This window comes from Pan troglodytes, chromosome 3, assembly GCF_028858775.2.
Source record: "Pan troglodytes isolate AG18354 chromosome 3, NHGRI_mPanTro3-v2.0_pri, whole genome shotgun sequence".
Lineage (NCBI taxonomy): Eukaryota > Metazoa > Chordata > Mammalia > Primates > Hominidae > Pan > Pan troglodytes.
The window spans coordinates 3,340,057-3,355,388 of record NC_072401.2 but is presented as its reverse complement, the minus strand read 5'-3'; the positions used below and the strand labels follow the sequence as shown (position 1 = coordinate 3,355,388).

Below are 15,332 nucleotides of genomic sequence, written 5' to 3'. Positions count from 1 at the left end.
TCCCCCTTAAGACCATGAAGACGCCGTTCTTTTTTGGTGGGACAGGTTGTCCAACACAAGCAGGACACTGCCTGCCGCATCCTGAAGCAACACTGTCACCGAGGTCACACCGAGAGGACAGGACAAGGACACAGGGCAAGACTAAGAAGAGCAAAGCGCAGACTTCTCTCATCTGGGCCAGGCGATGGGGGCTGGGGACCTGGCCCGGGCAGCCTGACCACACTGCACAGACCCCGGCTCCGGCTCCGTGCAGATCTGGGTTCCCCCAATGGGAGGTGTCGGGGCTCTCCAGGAACATCGGGGTTCTCCGGGGATGTCGGGTTCCTTCAGGGGGGCCAGGGTTCCCCGGGATTCGGGGGTTCTCTGGGGGGGGGGGTCGGGGGCGCCTGCCGCGCACCCACCTTGACGCGCTTTCAGCAGCAGCGAGTTGGCCACGATGTTCTCGAGCTCCATGTCCTGGCGCCGCCGCCGCCGGCGGATTCTGCGAGACCGATGAGACTGAGGAGGCGGAACAGGAGGAGACGCCGCCGCCCCCGCGCATAGCTCGCCGGGCGCCACCCGCTCCTCGAGCTCCGGACACGATCCCGGGGGGCTGCTCCGCCGCCGCCGCCGCCACCACTGCCACCAAGGGCGCCGCCGCCGCCGCCTCCGCAGGCCCTCACCAGCAGGGGAGCGGTCAGGGCGAGGGGAGGGGGCAGCCCGACCGCGGCGGGTCCCAGCAGTCACCGCTGCCGCGCTATCGCCCCGGTTCTTCTTGGCCCCATCGCCCTCACCTCGCGCGCGCAACTCCCTCCTCAGTGCCCTGCCCCGGGCAGCCCCGAGTCAATGCCGTGGCCCACTTCGGACAGGGGCTCACTGGCAGGGGCGCCCGCCGCGGCCGGCGACCCGCTCCCGGGCGGGCTCGGCGCTAACGGCTTAGCTGAAGAGGGAGCGCCCCTCGCCGCCGCGGCCGGGGCACTACAGCTCCCAGAAGGCCCTGCGCCAAGAGTACACGGCGGGCCACGGCGCGTGGCCTGCTGGGAGTTGTAGTCGCTGAGCCTATCGGCGAGTAAGCCGAGCCTGCGGGCGCGGTGTTTACTTCTCGCGAGTCGGAGGTGCTGCGCTGTTCTCGCGAGACGAGGAAGCGGTTCCGCGGCCCGGCACGTGTCTTAGGGTAGCGCGCGCCTGTCTCTCTTCGGGTCTCGGCCCCTTGGGCGCAGCGGGGCGCGCGCCATGGCGAAGGCGAAGAAGGTCGGGGCGCGAAGGAAGGCCTCCGGGGCGCCGGCGGGAGCGCGAGGGGGCCCGGCGAAGGCCAACTCCAATCCGTTCGAGGTGAAAGTTAACAGGCAGAAGTTCCAGATCCTGGGCCGGAAGACGCGCCACGACGTGGGGCTGCCCGGGGTGTCTCGCGCACGGGCCCTCAGGAAGGTAAGCGGGGGGCGCACGGGGAGCCGGAAGGCAGGATCTGGACCCCACGCTGCTCTCGGCCGGCTGCGTCCTTCTCGGTGCGTCGGTTTCCTCGTTGAGCGGCACAGGCCGTGACAGGCACACGGCACTGACTTTATAGTCCGAAAGCCTCTGCTGTTCTCTGAGCTGGAGTGACCTGGAAACTCTCGCCCTCTTGGAGACCCTGCATTCGTGTTATTTCGGCAACTCCTCCAACCCGGTCAGGCGGAGTCAGTCACTTCGGGCGGCGCCCTGGACCAAGCTGCTTGTTAACCCTTCCGCGTTTACTTTGAGCTCTGCAGGTTTGGGGACGGTGGATAGGGGCTGTGTAGGATGCTGCGTTTGATGTTTGATCAGCTCTCTCCCGAAGCGCGTAACCTTGTTCCTTGGGAAGTAACTCTATGGAAACTCATTGCTTCCTAGTTTTTTTAACTTTTTTTTTTTTTTTAATTTTCACTGAGGAACATACATTAGCAAGTTGGTGAAAAAATTAAGGCACAGAAAGGACAAGTGAATTTCCTAAGGTCACGCACCTGGTAAGGGCTGGGCATGCATTCACATTTCAATATCTACAAAGCCTTCTTGCTACCCCGAGCGCTTCTGTTTGACCTCGCTTCTAGGTTCGGGGAGATAAAGGTAAATAAGACTTGCCCTTGCCTTCATGAGCTCCTCATCTCTGTTCATCACAGTGTGCAAGCTGGATGGTCTTTGAATCAAAACACATATTATCCTTACTGCGCGAAGACGACAGCGTGTATAATAAATAGGCAAGATAGACTTACAGCTGACTTCGATAGGAGTCCCTCATTACACACCCCCGGGCCGGGGTGGGAGCATAAGGTAGTGTGGTTCCCTGGAAGAGACACATTTGTCTTCACCACTGAAGCCTCAGTTTTCTCATTTCAAAAGTAGAGATGATAGTATACATCCTACCCCTCGTGGTGGTTTGTGAGAATTAAGTAAGATAGCACATAGAGCACACAGCAAGTGTTCTCTAAATACTGTTATTAACCTTCTTGGCTTGTCGTTCGAGTCCCGCACAGTCTGGCTGTTGTCCTTGCTTCGCCTCTTGCAACTCAGTTTGTCCAAAAGGTCTGCTTTACCTCCGAAAGTCTCTAAAGGGCCAGCTCAGGTTCACCACCCAAGCTATGTAACCCAAATAGGACAGGTTGCTCAAACTTCTGGTATTGAGCAGATCCACCTCCCTGCCCTGTGCTGAAGGCCTGGGACGGGGGCGGGAATTGCTGCTCCTTTTTGGATCTCCAATGCTTGGCCCATGGAAGAAACACAAATATTTGAAGAAATCAAAGATGGAACCTGAGTGCCTTAGGAGATCACGGTCAGGAAAAAGTGTAATAGTTAGGAAAGTCCAAAAATTCTTCTAGAGGGAGTTACAGTCAAGTTTTGCAAGGGGAGTGAGCTGTTCATGGGCCCAGGGTGGGCAGAGGACACACATGCAATGGCACATTGTCCCGGTATGGTGAAGTGTGGCACTCACAGCTGTCTGAGGGACAGCAGGTCGTCCAGTTGACTCCAAGCTTGATAACACGTGTAGGGGCCCTGAGGCCGGCGCAGGAGGCCTGGGTCTTTTCATGTGGGTTAGTCCCTTAGAAGTAAACAGGCTGTCTCAGTTGGCTTCTCCCCTCTGGTCAGTTGTAGCGCTCTGAGGCACTCAGTCTGGCAGGAAGAGGGCAGCCCCCAGGTGCCAGTCTCAGGACATTGCTTTATAGCTGTGCCTCAGTTTCCTTATTTCTGAAATAATTTATAAAATAAGTTATATTAATGTAGTTCTTAAATCAGTAACTATATTAATATTATTAATATAGTTACTATATATTAATAATATTATTAATATAGTTACTATATGTTAATAATATTATTAATATAGTTACTATATATTAATATATAGTAACTATATTAATAATATTGTTACTATATATTAATATATATTAATATTAATATTAATATATTATAATATTATAATAGTATATTAATATATTATAATAATATATTGTTATAATATATTAATATTATAATATATTAATATAATATAATATTAATACAATTATATTAATATAATAATATAAAATAATATAATAATATTAATATAATAATATAATAATATTAATATAATGTTAATATAATAATAATATATAGTAACTATATTAATAATATAGTTACTGGTCCCTTACAGTTGGTCAGGCCTTGTGCCACACGGTTTACATTTAATCCTCACCGTTATGAGGGGGAAGTACTGTTATTATCCCCATTTTATGCCGTAAATTCCATATGATGTCACAACATCTATATAGTTTAAGAAAGAAAGAGAATCACAATAATGTAGAATAACTCATATTACGTATTTATAGCCTAAGGGCTGTTCTTCACTAAGATTTACCCATAGAATCATATTCCAGATAATGAGAACTAATGTTTTTAGAGGCAGAGATGGCTGATGCCTGCCCCATCTACCCCCTTCCTGCTAGAAGCCAGTGACACTCCCTCCCTCTGCAGGGACAGACCTCAGAAGTCTTCTTGGTATATGCTGGGTTTGGTGGCTCACACCTGTGATCCTAGCACTTTGGGAGGCCGAGGCAGGCAGATTGCCTGAGCTCAGGAGTTCGAAACCAGCCTGGGCAACACGGTGAAACCCCATCTCTACTAAAAATACCAAAAAATTAGCTGGGCGTGGCGGCGTGCACCTGTAATCCCAGCTACTGGGGAGGCTGAGGCAGGAGAATTGCTTGAACCCGGCAGGCGGAGTACTGTAGTGAGCTGAGATTGTGCCACTGCACTCCAGCCTGGGCGACAGAGCGAGATTCCATCTTTTTAAAAAAAGAAAGGTCTCAGTGTAGCATGCAAGCAGCCTCTGTCCGTACAGAGTTCATCGAGCAGTACAGGCTAGCACATGTAATGTGCTCCCATCTGATTGCCAGCTAGACCTTGTGATTTAAATAGTGAGATGTTGTTTTAAAATTTTGCTCTGTGGATGAAGAATGGTGAAGGTTCAGAGAGCTTAACCTGATTCAGTACTGTGTGTGGTTCACTATCAGCATCCAGCAGGATCCCGCTCTGGAATGGCTCGTAACAGAAGCGGAGAGAACAGAGCAATGGCGATGGAGCCCTCTGGTCTATCTGGGGACACTCGCTGTCTTTAGACTCTGGTTCAGGAAATTGTACCCAAGGTGGTTTGTTTGTGTTTTGGTTTTTTTTGTTTTTGAGACAGAGTCTTTGTCTGTCACCCAGGCTGGAGTGCAGTGGCGCAATCTCAGCTCATTGCCAGCTCCACTTCCCGGGTTCATGCCATTCTCCTGCCTCAGCCTCCCGAGTAGCTGGGACTACAGGCGCCCACCACCACGCCTGGCTAATTTTTTTGTATTTTTAGTAGAGACTGGGTTTCACCATGTTAGCCAGGATGGTCTTGATCTCCTAACCTCATGATCAGCCCGCCTTGGCCTCCCAGAGTGCTGGAATTACAGGTGTGAGCCACCGCGCCCGGCCCCAGAGGTGTTTTTAACAAACATTGTTTAGCACTGCCACGGTAGGAAGTTACTAGAAGTTACTAAGGATTAATAACTCAGCGTGTGTCAGTTGAAACAAATTGGTTCTTGAAACATTCTTGAAGAAAATGACGAAAATTGCCTTGGCAGTATTTATTGAACTAATGGATGGTTTCCTACTCTTCAGGCAGCAGAGGGGTTTTTCGTGCATTTTAAGTGTAATAGCACTTTCACATTTCAAAGTGAGATAACACAAATGGTTTTTTCACATCCTTTCCTCCTGTCCACATGATTAATATTTCGGTTGACCTCTCCAGATGGAATGTGCTCTAAATGGAAAGGAGGGCCAGGGCGTGCTTCTGTCCCTGCTGGAGCATCTTCTGCTCTTGCCCAGCTGCTTCTTAACCCCTTCCACTCTCTTTTCTTCCTCTTCCAGCTCTTGGTTTTGACCTTAAATCTGGGTTTTTTAGCCTTTAAGTTCATCTCTGACCCTGGGGAAGTGACCTATGTCTGGAGCAAAATCTGACCTGTCCCCTCCTGAAACAGAACTTGGAACCAGAGTGGCAGTGACCAAGTCACCACACACTCCCTCCTGCCACACGCACGCATTCTTTCAAAGTGACTTCACAAATTAGAGGAATCCCTGAGGAAGGCAAGGAACACTTAAGTCTGGGGTTAGATGAGAGGTTTCAAATGTCTGCCGAGGCACCAATTTGTGGTGGGTTTGTAAAACCACTGAATTGGATCATTCCAAGGGCCTTCCATGGCATCAAGATTTTGCCTTGGTGCCATTTCCTTTCGGAATTGCTGTGTAAACACCAGTGTAATGGCAGTTCCTTAGCAAACAGAAGAAGTTCCGCAGCGGGAAAGAGTTTGCAATGTGGCCATCTCAGGTTGCAGAGGCCACTCGTTCCTCACCCATCTCTGTCCTCTCCCAGCTTTCTTTAGGGAATTCAACCTCCAGGACAGCCAACTTTGAATACTGTTAAACTTGGTCTTTTTTTGTTGCTGCTGGGAAAATAACCAAATTATTTGATACTTGCTAACCGTATTTAAAATATTGCTCCTCTTGGTGTTATAAAGGTGAAGCCCCTAAACTGTGACCTCGCTAACTTGTTTATTGCCTTGTGTCTAGTATGAACTCACAACTATACATTTCTTAGGAGTACCTTTGATGGGAAATAGTACCCTCCTCCATGACGGAAGGAGTCTAAACCCATTTCCACTTTTCCAAATGTGCACGTTTTAAACCTTAAGGCAGCTGTTACAGCCGAGGGAGCCATTCATGCCTTGAGCTTGACTAGTGTGTTCTTTTTTACCCTTCCTTTTGGCACCGGTAGACTCTAAAGAAGAAAAGAAAGTGATCGCCCCATTATCATTGAAAGTTGTTTTGCTCTTCTCAAAATTCTGTCATTACTAGAGAAAGCCTATCGTGCATGAAAGCAGATTGGGTGTGAACTTTGACATCACTGTGCATAGCCTTGAACTTTAAAGTATGCACTGTTCTGATGTCCCCTGTAGTGGAAATCACAAGAATTTTTTGTGAGATTGTTTCTGACCTGTTTTCCAGCGTACACAGACTTTACTAAAAGAGTACAAAGAAAGGGATAAGTCCAATGTATTCAGAGATAAACGCTTCGGAGAATACAACAGCAACATGAGCCCTGAGGAGAAGATGATGAAGAGGTTTGCTCTGGAACAGCAGGTATGGAAAGAAACTGGAGGAGGGTTTTTGCTGTACATTTCACAGGGAAGTCAAGGCCAAGGAGAAGGCTGACTCTGCACGTTGTGCATGTTCCTGGGCACTTGGAAGGTCCAGGGGATAGCCCTCGAATCCTGTGCCTTATCTGGCTAGGCCAAAGGAGAAGCAACCTCTTCTGCAAATGTTAGCTGAATGGATAAATGCCTTAACTCTACTACACGGCAGCAGTGTGCACAGGAGTTCTCAGCTGAGCTGCTGCCTTCAGCTCCATTGGGTGGAGAGCTAGTGGCCTGAGCAGCATTGCTGGAGTGGAAACTGGCCCCTGGGCTTATTTAAGAATTCCCCTCCATGAGGCCAGGCGCGGTGGCTCATGCCTGTAATCCCAGCACTTTGGGAGGCTGAGGCGGGTGGATCACGAGGTCAGGAGATCGAGACCATCCTGGCCAATGTGATGAAACCCCGTCTCTACTAAAAATACAAAAATTAGCTAGGCGTGGTGGCGCATGCCTATAATCCCAGCTACTCAGGAGGCTGAGGCAGGAGAATCACTTGAACCAGGGAGTCAGAGGTTGCAGTGAGCCCAGATCACGCTACCGCACTCCAGCCTGGGCTACAGAGCAAGACTCTGTCTGAAGGAAAAAAAAAAAAAAAAAGAATTACCCTCCATGAGTTTCATTTCTGTCTGAATCATGAATCATTGCTTAGTTGACCCAAAATACTCTTTAAGGCTGCTTAGGATTCGTTGTCATATTTCAAATATAATGGAAATATATATATCTATCTTATCTTTTTTTTTTTGCTGTGAAATGGAAGTGGTAATTTTAGGAAACTTTTTTTCTCTTCTGTCAGCGACATCATGAGAAAAAAAGCATCTACAATCTAAATGAAGATGAAGAATTGACTCATTATGGCCAGTCTTTGGCAGACATCGAGAAGCATAATGACATTGTGGACAGTGACAGCGATGCTGAGGATCGAGGAACATTGTCTGGTGAGGCTGGGGTGCCCTGCACGGGCCTGTGGGCGTGGAGTCAGGGAGAGTCTGTTCATTGTTAGACCTTCTGCTCTTCTTAGAGACTAGAGAAAGTTATTGCATGAAAGTTTTACTGATCATTAACCTCTCTACAAATTTCACAAGTGACAGTTTTTATGTTTTTTTTTTTTTTAAAGTTTTCAGAACTTTAAGATGGTGTGTAGATAGATGCTTTTATGGGCCAAAAAAGCATGTTGATATCCATTATTTTATTTGAACCTCAAAATAGCTCGTTCTACCCATGAGCTCAGAGAAATAAGGTGTTTTGCCCGATGCCAGAGTCAGAGCTGTGGGGAGAACCCACCTCACTGACTCCAGGTGCCTCACTGAATGCACTACTTTGCTCCCCCTACTTTATCAATTCCAGCCTAATATTTGTACCAGTGGCATTGATGTAGTTCCTTTAGCTTTTACCTACTGTGGAATTATAGCAGTTTGAGGAAAATCATATTGAGCCTCATATCTGTAGATAACAACATGAAACAGATAAATTTTGGCCTTAAATAATGTTAACAGAGTTTAAGATTGAGTTTGGGTCTGACTGTCTTGAACCCTATTTATAAGGTTGCAGTCATGACATCAATTACTTGACATTTCTTGTAAGTTAAAGTAGGTCCCATTTCCAGCATCTTCAGAACAAAGGTTTACAAATCTAAAACTGACTCTCAAAGCTTTGTCTTGTCAGTGTGTGAAAGTTAAGGTGTTAAAGCCTGGGGCTGCCTTCTGATATTTGGCTAATCCAGGGGGTAAAAGGCTTAGGAATTAGGGCAGCAAGCATGTGGTACAGAACCCGCCATCTGCGGCACACCAGGAGGCCCTGCCACTGCTCGGCTTCATGGGCGTGAAGAGAATGGCCAGTTATTTTAACCCCTCTGTGCCTTTGTCTTTGCTCTTTTCATTGTTCAAGACTTCTCGTGGACCCTTAGCTATAAAACGCATTCCCTGGGGAGATCCTAATTCCCCGAGACTGGAGGTAACTGCCTTGGTGTGAGTTGGGCGAGTGGCCTTCCCCTCATTGCCAGGAGGCGCTGTGGCGCAGGTGACTAGAGGGGGCGCCGTGGCGCAGGTGACTAGAGGGGGGGCCATGGCGTGCAGGTGACTAGAGGGGGCGCCGTGGCGTGCAGGTGACTAGAGGGGGCGCCGTGGTGCAGGTGACTAGAGGGCGCCGTGGTGCAGGTGACTAGAGGGGGCGCCGTGGTGCAGGTGACTAGAGGGGGCGCCGTGGTGCAGGTGACTAGAGGGGGCGCCGTGGCGTGCAGGTGACTAGAGGGGGCGCTGTGGTGCAGGTGACTAGAGGGCGCCGTGGTGCAGGTGACTAGAGGGGGCGCCGTGGCGTGCAGGTGACTAGAGGGGGCGCTGTGGTGCAGGTGACTAGAGGGCGCCGTGGTGCAGGTGACTAGAGGGGGCGCCGTGGCGTGCAGGTGACTAGAGGGGGCACCGTGGTGCAGGTGACTAGAGGGCGCCGTGGCGTGCAGGTGACTAGAGGGGGCGCCGTGGTGCAGGTGACTAGAGGGGGCGCCGTGGTGCAGGTGACTAGAGTCTCCAGGCCCTGCCCAGGGAGGTGGGAGGGACACAGATTGCACCACTGATCCTGGGCGACGCTCCCACCAAGACCCTGGAGTCAGCTTGCTCTGGGTTTGCCAGTCTTCACTAGAACCAGCACAATCAAAAATAGGTGCTGGGTGTTTCCAGCCACTTGGGTTACGGCCATTTGGGAGTGTAATGGGTCTGGGTTTTCTCAGAGTGGCTTACCTTGGGTATTTCTCAAGTGCCATTGTGCCTGTGGTCTCAGGCCAGGCTGTTGCGTGTGAGCATTTTTTTCTCAAATGTGGACTTCTCCAGACCACTATGGGGGAAGCACTGGCAGAGTGCTACAGGAAACACTTCCCACGCCAGGGCTGGGCTTCACTGTGGGGTTTTCTGCCTTTTGCCCCCAGCTGAGCTGACTGCTGCCCACTTTGGAGGAGGCGGTGGGCTCCTTCACAAGAAGACTCAACAGGAAGGCGAGGAGCGGGAGAAACCGAAGTCCCGGAAAGAGCTGATTGAAGAGCTCATTGCCAAGTCAAAACAAGAGAAGGTGGGTTAGTGAGTGTTCTTGATCATCTTCTCCACGGTAAGACAGGCTCACCAAAATTTGTTTGAGCTTTTTTTTCCTGTACCTTTTTAGGCTGTGTTTAATATTTTATATGAGTTCAGTAAAAGCATTTATTGTGAGTAGGAATTTTAAAAATCACATAAAGCATATACCTCGGACAGGTTTTGGTTCTTTTGCCTTTTTTTGGTTTGTTTTGTTTTATTTTGAGACGTAGTCTCTGTTTCCTGGGCTGGAGTACAGTGGCACGATCACAGCTCACTGTGGCCTCAAACTCCTGGGCTCAAGGATCCAGTGATCCTCCCACCTCAGCTCCCCAAGTAGCTAGTGGGCGCCACCATGCTCAGCTAATTACTTTTTGTAGAGATGGGGATCGTGCTGTGTCGACCAGGCTCAAGCAGTTTTCCCACCTTGGCCTAGTTCTAAAGCACAGGGTGAGCCACTGCACCTGGCGCGGATGGGTTTTTTGTTGTTGCTGGTTTTAGTATCTGACATGTACCCAAAAAATCACTTTTTTATTCATTTGCAGTGAACTGCTCAGAGCATCTAAATTAATGGTTTATGGCAGGAAAAGATTTCCGTCTGATGAGATTTGGTAGCTTTGCATTTAAAATACTCATTTCTCCTGGCCTCTTTCCTGTGTTGAAACGTTTGGTGCCAACTGAGTGGTCACTGTGTGTGTCCTTGGCACTGACATTGGGCCTCTGGGTTGAAGTCCAGTAGTAACGGTATATGGTGTGTGTGTGTTATTTTTTCCCCAGAGGGAGAGACAAGCTCAACGAGAAGATGCCCTCGAGCTCACGGAGAAGCTAGACCAAGACTGGAAAGAAATTCAGACTCTCCTGTCCCACAAAACTCCCAAGTCAGAGAACAGAGACAAAAAGGAAAAACCCAAGGTGGGAGCCAAGTACTGAAACAAACTCTTCACTCACTGAGCTTGGCTGACCGACTTTCTCCAGAGAAAGGGCTGGGGCTGGACGGCTCTTCTGGCTGTCTCCTTTAGGGCAAGTTTCTGTTGAACATTGATACTGAATTACCTGCTATGTGTAATCTTGGGGTGGAAGTAGATTCAGTTACTTGAGTCTCTATTCCAGGTGAATTAAACTGAAAAAAGTGGTGTTTCTGGATGGAAGAAGTACTTCAGGGTGGACACATTAGAATAGGTGTCTGAACTTCCCTGTGACGTGTTTGTCTGTTGATACATAATACATACATTTAATATACATTTACTTATTTTTTCCTCTGTAAACAGTTTTTGTTTCCTACTGCATTCTCTTTAGTCTAAACTATTGGAAAATGCTGCATTTGTTTAAGAAACTGCGTTCTCAGAGAAATCTAGATTTCACCAGATTAGTGTCATGTGGTCATCTGTACATCTTTGTGAGTCACCCTTGCTATTACCGTTACTTTACTTAATTTCCCATGTTTAGGGCGTAATGCCTGGATAAGTAGCGTTTTTGTTGTTGTTTGAGACTGAGTCTCGCTCTGTCACCCAGGCTGGAGTGTAGTGCAACCTCCACCTCACTGCAACCTCCACCTCCTGGGTTCAAGTGATTCTCTTGCCTCAGCCTCCCAGGTAGCTGGGATTACAGGCGCGTGCCACCATGCTTGACTAATTTTTGTATTTTTAGTAAAGACAGGGTTTCACCATGTTGGGCCAGGCTGGTGTCAAACTCCTGACCTCACGTGATCTGCCCACCTTGGCCTCCCAAAGTGCTGGGATTACAGGCGTGAGCCACTGCACCTGGCCTGTTTTTGTTAAAGCAGATGTATTCTGAGAATTTTTCTAGGGGTAAACAAATTCTTTGTGACCGAATGTCCACTGATTTCGCAATCCTCAGGGCTTATCAGAACAGTTTTCTCTCTAGAAGAAAAGACGTAGATGTGGCTTAGCTACTTCAATAACATGATCTAGCCATTACTAGAATGTGCCAGGAAGCTAGATCTTTTCTTTTTGTAAAATAAGAAATAAATACATTTTTAAAATGAAGAATTTCTTCTTTCTACCTTAGCCCGATGCATATGACATGATGGTTCGCGAGCTTGGCTTTGAAATGAAGGCGCAGCCCTCTAACAGGATGAAGACGGAGGCAGAATTGGCAAAGGAAGAGCAGGAGCGCCTCAGGAAGCTGGAGGTAGGGTGGCAGCACCTCAGGAGCAGGGCTGTGCTGCTGTCCGTCCACAGCCCCTTCTGCTCCATTTTGCAGGATGGGCTGAAGAGAATACTCTGTTTGATCAGTGGAATATTTTAGTCTATTTAAAGTTTATATTTATTCATAAATACCTTTTTTTTTTTTTTTTTTTTGAGACAGAGTTTCGCTCTGTCACCCAGCTAGAGTACAGTGGCACAATCTTGGCTCACTGCAAACTCCACCTCCTGGGTTCAAGTGATTCTCCTGCCTCAGCCTCCTGAGTAGCTAGGATTACAGGCGCCCGCTACCACGCCCGGCTAATTTTTCTATTTTTAGTAGAGATAGGATTTCGCCATGTTGGCCAGGCGGTCTTGAACTCCTGACGTCAGGTGATCCAGTCACCTCGGCCTCCCAAAGTGCTGGGATTACAGGTGTGAGCCACCGTGCCTGGCCCCAGCTAATTTTCAAAAATTGTTTGTATAGATGAGCATCTCCCTATGTTGCCTAGGCTGTTCTCAAACTCCTGGTCTCAGCTGATCCTCCCACCATGGCCTCCCACAGTGCTGGGGTTACAGGTGTGGGCTGCCATCACAGCTGGCTCAGCTGGCTGTTTTGACATAACCACATCACTAGCTTCTTCCCGTGTCCAGTGTGTGGTCAAATAGTGGAGGCCGTGGAGCTGCTTGCTCTTGGCGTCCTGGCTCCTCTTCTCTCGGTGCAGGGGGTGATGAGTCCCAGTCGGGGCTGGCCAGCAGAATTGGGCTATGAAGACCTCAGAATAATAGGCTTGCCTGGTGACTGGAGAGTATTGGCCACAAAGTTTGAACAGTTGATTTTGTTAAATGAGGAATGTGCTGCTTAGCAAGTGTTTGCATGCCTGATTGAAAACTGCAGGCAGAAAGCAGGCTGGATGCACCAGCCTCAGAGCTGGGAGGATCGTAGGCCCAGCCCGCTGCCCAGGGCAGGACTGCACGGCCCCCTCACCATATGTTGGAAGAGTGTGCTCTAAGACATCTCATTCCTTCCTGCTCAGGCTGAGAGACTTCGAAGAATGCTTGGAAAGGATGAGGATGAAAATGTTAAGAAACCAAAACATATGTCAGCAGATGATCTGAATGATGGCTTCGTGCTAGATAAAGATGACAGGCGTTTGCTTTCCTACAAAGTAAGATGTTTGCCTTCATTTTCTCTCTCTCTTTTTTTAATTTAAAAACATTTTTTTGGTGTTCATTTTAGGGATTTATTACAGTTGGGAATTTTAAATCTTTTTAACCAGTTTCTCTAAAGTTCTTTATCTGGGTGTTTATGGTATATCAGATATTAAAACTTTAGAGAGAAGACTTTAACAATAGTGTGTGCACTCACTTGCTCACGCTCTCTCTCACTCTCTCTGTCTCAAAGGAACACAGATAAAACTGATTACTCGGTTAACATCAACTACTTTTGTTAATAACTGTATGATTCTATCTGCATGACCTCATCATACTATCGAGGGAGCTAACTCAAGGCTAGAGTTGTGAATTTTCTTTGAGTGATGTCATTGAGTTTCTATGACTGGTGTAGTTTTTAATTCACGAACTTTATAAATCGGTACCCTTTTCTCGTTTTAAGAGTGTATCAGTCAGGGTCCAGGGAAGAAAAATAGGCAGGACAGGTTTCAAGCAGAAGAGATCCACACAGGAAAATGGATACTGATAAAAACACTAGGTTACCTGGAGGAGCAGAAGGTGCTGTAGACACTCCTCGTGCTAAAGCCCACAGCCACTGTACACCTTCCAAATCCCAGTCCTATGCTGCTCCCTGGCAAAAGCTGAACCGCGCCCAGCGTCCTGCCGCAGGGTTCTCTAGCAGCCTGTAGCTCCTGCGGCTCGAATAGCCTAGAAGCGGGTGGTGGGCAGGAGGCCTAGTGCCAGTGGGCAAATGGAGCACACAGGTTTGTGTTCCTTGCAGCCACGTAGAAAGCACTGATGTGGGCAGCCTCTTGATGTGGCTGTGAGATGGTCCAGCGTTGTCTCCGCCTGTCCTCATGCCCTGTGGTTTCCACGCTCTTGGTAGGATGGAAAGATGAATGTCGAGGAAGATGTCCAGGAAGAGCAAAGCAAGGAAGCCAGTGACCCTGAGAGCAACGAGGAAGAAGGTGACAGTTCAGGCGGGGAGGACACAGAGGAGAGCGACAGCCCAGATAGCCACTCGGACCTGGAATCCAACGTGGAGAGTGAGGAAGAAAACGAGAAGCCAGCAAAAGAGCAGAGGCAGACTCCTGGGAAAGGGTTGATAAGCGGCAAGGAAAGAGCTGGAAAAGCTACCAGAGACGAGCTGCCCTACACGTTCGCAGGTGGGCAAGTGCGTGGGTTTCCTCAGGTTCTGGGATAACCTTTATGACCTGGCCATAGCTGTGTGTGTTCGTCTCCCTCCCAGGGGTTGCATTTGTGGAATGGGGACCAAGGATGCCCTTGGGAGTGCCTGGACACACACCCGTGTCTGCTGATCCAGGTCTTAGAGCGAGTGGTCATCTTAGTTTGTGACTGTGGTTCTGTAGGCCGGCCCCCGATGGGCCAGATGCACCTCTCTCTAGTGGTACCTTCACCTCCCTTTTAGTATATGGTCAGCCTCTTGTGGTGGACCAGAGGGGCAGGGCTGGGGAGGTGGGTGAGCATCTGCGAGAAGGCTTCCATGTTCCCACCTGGGCCTCCTGTTTGGCCACGTAACATTTTAGACGGAATATACAGTGTTGTTTTGTCTAGTATGTGGAGAAAAATTGTCCAGGCCAGGTGCGTGGCTGATGCCTATAATCCCAACACTTTGGGAGGCCAAGGTGGGTGGGTCACTTGAGCCTTGGAGTTTGAGACCAGCCTGGGCAACATTGCGAAACCTCGTCTCTACCAAAAATATAAAAAATAAGCCTGGTGCAATAGCTTGTTCCTGTGTTCCTAGCTACTCAGGAGGCTGAGGTCGGAGGATCACTTGAGCCTGGGAGGCAGAGGTTGCAGTGAGCCGAGATTACACCACTGCACTCTAGCCTGGGTGACAGAGCAAGACCCTGTCTCAAAACAAAGAAAAGAAAAATGGTCAGGTTCTAGTAAGCAATGCCGAATTGTTCTGTGCCTGCCAGACGCTTCCAGAGGAGAAGCTAGTGGTGAAGCTGGCCTCTGTGAAGTGCCCTCTGGTGGCAAGAGTCTCCTGAGCTGACACTGCTTGGCTCACAGTGGCTCCTTCCAGGTCCTTCTGAAGCAGTCTGGGCACTAAACCCAGCACCCCGCCACCAAGATGCTCTGAAACTGTGGGTGTTTTAGCAAATTCCTAATCAAGGAAAGGTGGGAGGGCATTTCCTTATTAGCCTGTTCCCAGGTGCGTGATCGCACCTGACAGCCCAGGTCAGGATGGCTGAGACCCCTCCAGGTGTACCAGGGCAAACGCTGGTGGGTTTGTTGTGATCGTGAAGTAGAAT

The 15,332-nt window shown here is 49.0% G+C and overlaps 2 protein-coding genes and 1 long non-coding RNA gene across 20 annotated transcripts in view; 1 reads left to right on the top strand and 2 right to left on the bottom strand.

The window, feature by feature from the left end:
* GRK4 (G protein-coupled receptor kinase 4) overlaps window positions 1–989 on the bottom strand; it is a 74,998-nt gene extending 74,009 nt beyond the window's left edge. For 12 of the 17 annotated variants that reach the window (XM_054682702.2, XM_054682705.2, XM_054682706.2 and 9 more), the window contains exon 1: window positions 402–596. In XM_054682702.2, the coding sequence (XP_054538677.1) occupies window positions 402–453 (52 nt within the window). In that variant the 5' untranslated portion in view covers window positions 454–596. The other 5 variants (XM_063808603.1, XM_063808605.1, XM_063808602.1 and 2 more) reach the window with 5 other exon arrangements.
* Window positions 990–1,074: 85 nt separating this feature from the next.
* The window catches only part of NOP14 (NOP14 nucleolar protein), a 24,800-nt gene continuing 10,542 nt past the window's right edge, over window positions 1,075–15,332 (top strand). The window contains exons 1-8 of one of the 2 annotated variants that reach the window (XM_024355927.3): window positions 1,075–1,407; window positions 6,496–6,630; window positions 7,477–7,618; window positions 9,598–9,737; window positions 10,514–10,648; window positions 11,765–11,887; window positions 12,918–13,049; window positions 13,940–14,219. In XM_024355927.3, the coding sequence (XP_024211695.2) occupies window positions 1,213–1,407; window positions 6,496–6,630; window positions 7,477–7,618; window positions 9,598–9,737; window positions 10,514–10,648; window positions 11,765–11,887; window positions 12,918–13,049; window positions 13,940–14,219 (1,282 nt within the window). In that variant the 5' untranslated portion in view covers window positions 1,075–1,212. The remainder of the gene's footprint in view (window positions 1,408–6,495; window positions 6,631–7,476; window positions 7,619–9,597; window positions 9,738–10,513; window positions 10,649–11,764; window positions 11,888–12,917; window positions 13,050–13,939; window positions 14,220–15,332) is intronic. The other variant, XM_024355926.3, reaches the window with a different exon arrangement.
* The window catches only part of LOC107974155 (uncharacterized), a 15,846-nt gene continuing 13,613 nt past the window's right edge, over window positions 13,100–15,332 (bottom strand). The window contains exon 6 of the long non-coding RNA XR_010156280.1: window positions 13,100–14,000. This is a non-coding gene — a long non-coding RNA (uncharacterized LOC107974155). The remainder of the gene's footprint in view (window positions 14,001–15,332) is intronic.